Below are 1,317 nucleotides of genomic sequence, written 5' to 3' on the forward strand. Positions count from 1 at the left end.
TAAGGCCATGTGGCTTCTCCATATCGGATTGATCAAGCCAACCAATTGTCTTTGCACCTCATCGGGTAACTGCAGTGTGAATCGTTCTAGGTTCTCACCAAGTTGAACCACTGAACGTCCCGTCGAATGAGATCTAGAGACGAATATCTCTGCCATACGCCAGCTAGACAATAAGCCTGTAGATCTCGATCGAGGTGCTATATAATTTGCATCGTTGTTACATGTCAAGCTTATGTCGTTGGGGGATTCTTGAAAACTGCTTTGTGCATTTCCCGTTTCAAGATCCATACTCGGATAAGGAAAGCTCTCGCCAGGTTTCAGAGACAGATTTGCACGACAGACCGGACATGTAGACCGAGAAGAGAGCCAGACATCAATGCAGTTAGCATGGAAAGTGTGGCTACAAGGAGGCATCCAACGTAGCGTTTCTTCATCCTCAAACTCGTTTAAACAAATTGCACATTCCACCCCGCCTTTGCCTATCTTGAGCCCTTTAATCTCTGAATAAAGGAAAAACGGTAAGGACTCGATGATGTCCTTCTCGAGCCCATGCCTTTCTCTAGTGTGCAGCACTTGACGGCTTTCGGCTTCAATCTCTGCACTCTGGCATGCATAGAAGAAGCAGCAACCGATTATACTAAAGAGGAAGAAGGAAAGCAAAACGATTCCAATTACTGATTCCGCCGTGACCTTGGATTCTGGTTCTTGCTGTTGCTGGCAGGTTGCGTTAGGCAAGAACTGGAAAATGAAAAGCGACAATAAAACACATAAAACGAACCTATGTGTGAGATATCTCGTGAAGATAGTCATAATGTGAACGGCTCTTTCGCTGATCACTTGAGCTCCAAGTTTCCGTGTAGAGCGAGATGAAGAAGACGTTATACTGCACGATTATGATTCGTGGATCAATAAGTTCTCGTCGTCACGACAACAAATATAGTATGAGATATGTAGATCAATTAGATTTGTTTGGTCGCTGACTTTGAATAAGTCCCTGGGTTCACCGTAGACGTCAAACAAGTAGAGTTCACTCGTTCCATCTATATTAGCTTGTTGACTACGCATGGAAGACCATTTCGGAGAGCTTTTGGCCTTATCATACTTCAACAATTTTCTTTTTTAAAAGTTTCTAATTTTTCCTTTATCTATATACACCAGTTGATAGAAAAACTGAAATAAACAAAGTAATGTAAAACAATCCTTACGAAAGGTATACCAAATAGTTAAATCGATCGACAGAGGAAAGAAAATTGATTTCAATGAGTTGCCTTTGTTGTTACGCTATATTGGCATGTTGCACAAGGAGCAATGGCTGAA

At 42.1% G+C, this 1,317-nt stretch overlaps 1 protein-coding gene across 1 annotated transcript; it reads right to left on the reverse strand.

The window, feature by feature from the left end:
• Nucleotides 1-6: 6 nt before the first annotated feature.
• Nucleotides 7-861, reverse strand: LOC130507788 (putative RING-H2 finger protein ATL37; the record flags this gene model as incomplete). The annotated part of the gene is made up of 1 exon (XM_057002437.1): nucleotides 7-861. A coding segment is annotated over exon 1 (804 nt), but the record flags the coding sequence as incomplete, so codon positions are not given.
• Between the last annotated feature and the right edge of the window lie 456 nt (nucleotides 862-1,317).

The sequence above is a fragment of the Raphanus sativus genome, unplaced genomic scaffold (assembly GCF_000801105.2).
Source record: "Raphanus sativus cultivar WK10039 unplaced genomic scaffold, ASM80110v3 Scaffold5782, whole genome shotgun sequence".
NCBI lineage: Eukaryota > Viridiplantae > Streptophyta > Magnoliopsida > Brassicales > Brassicaceae > Raphanus > Raphanus sativus.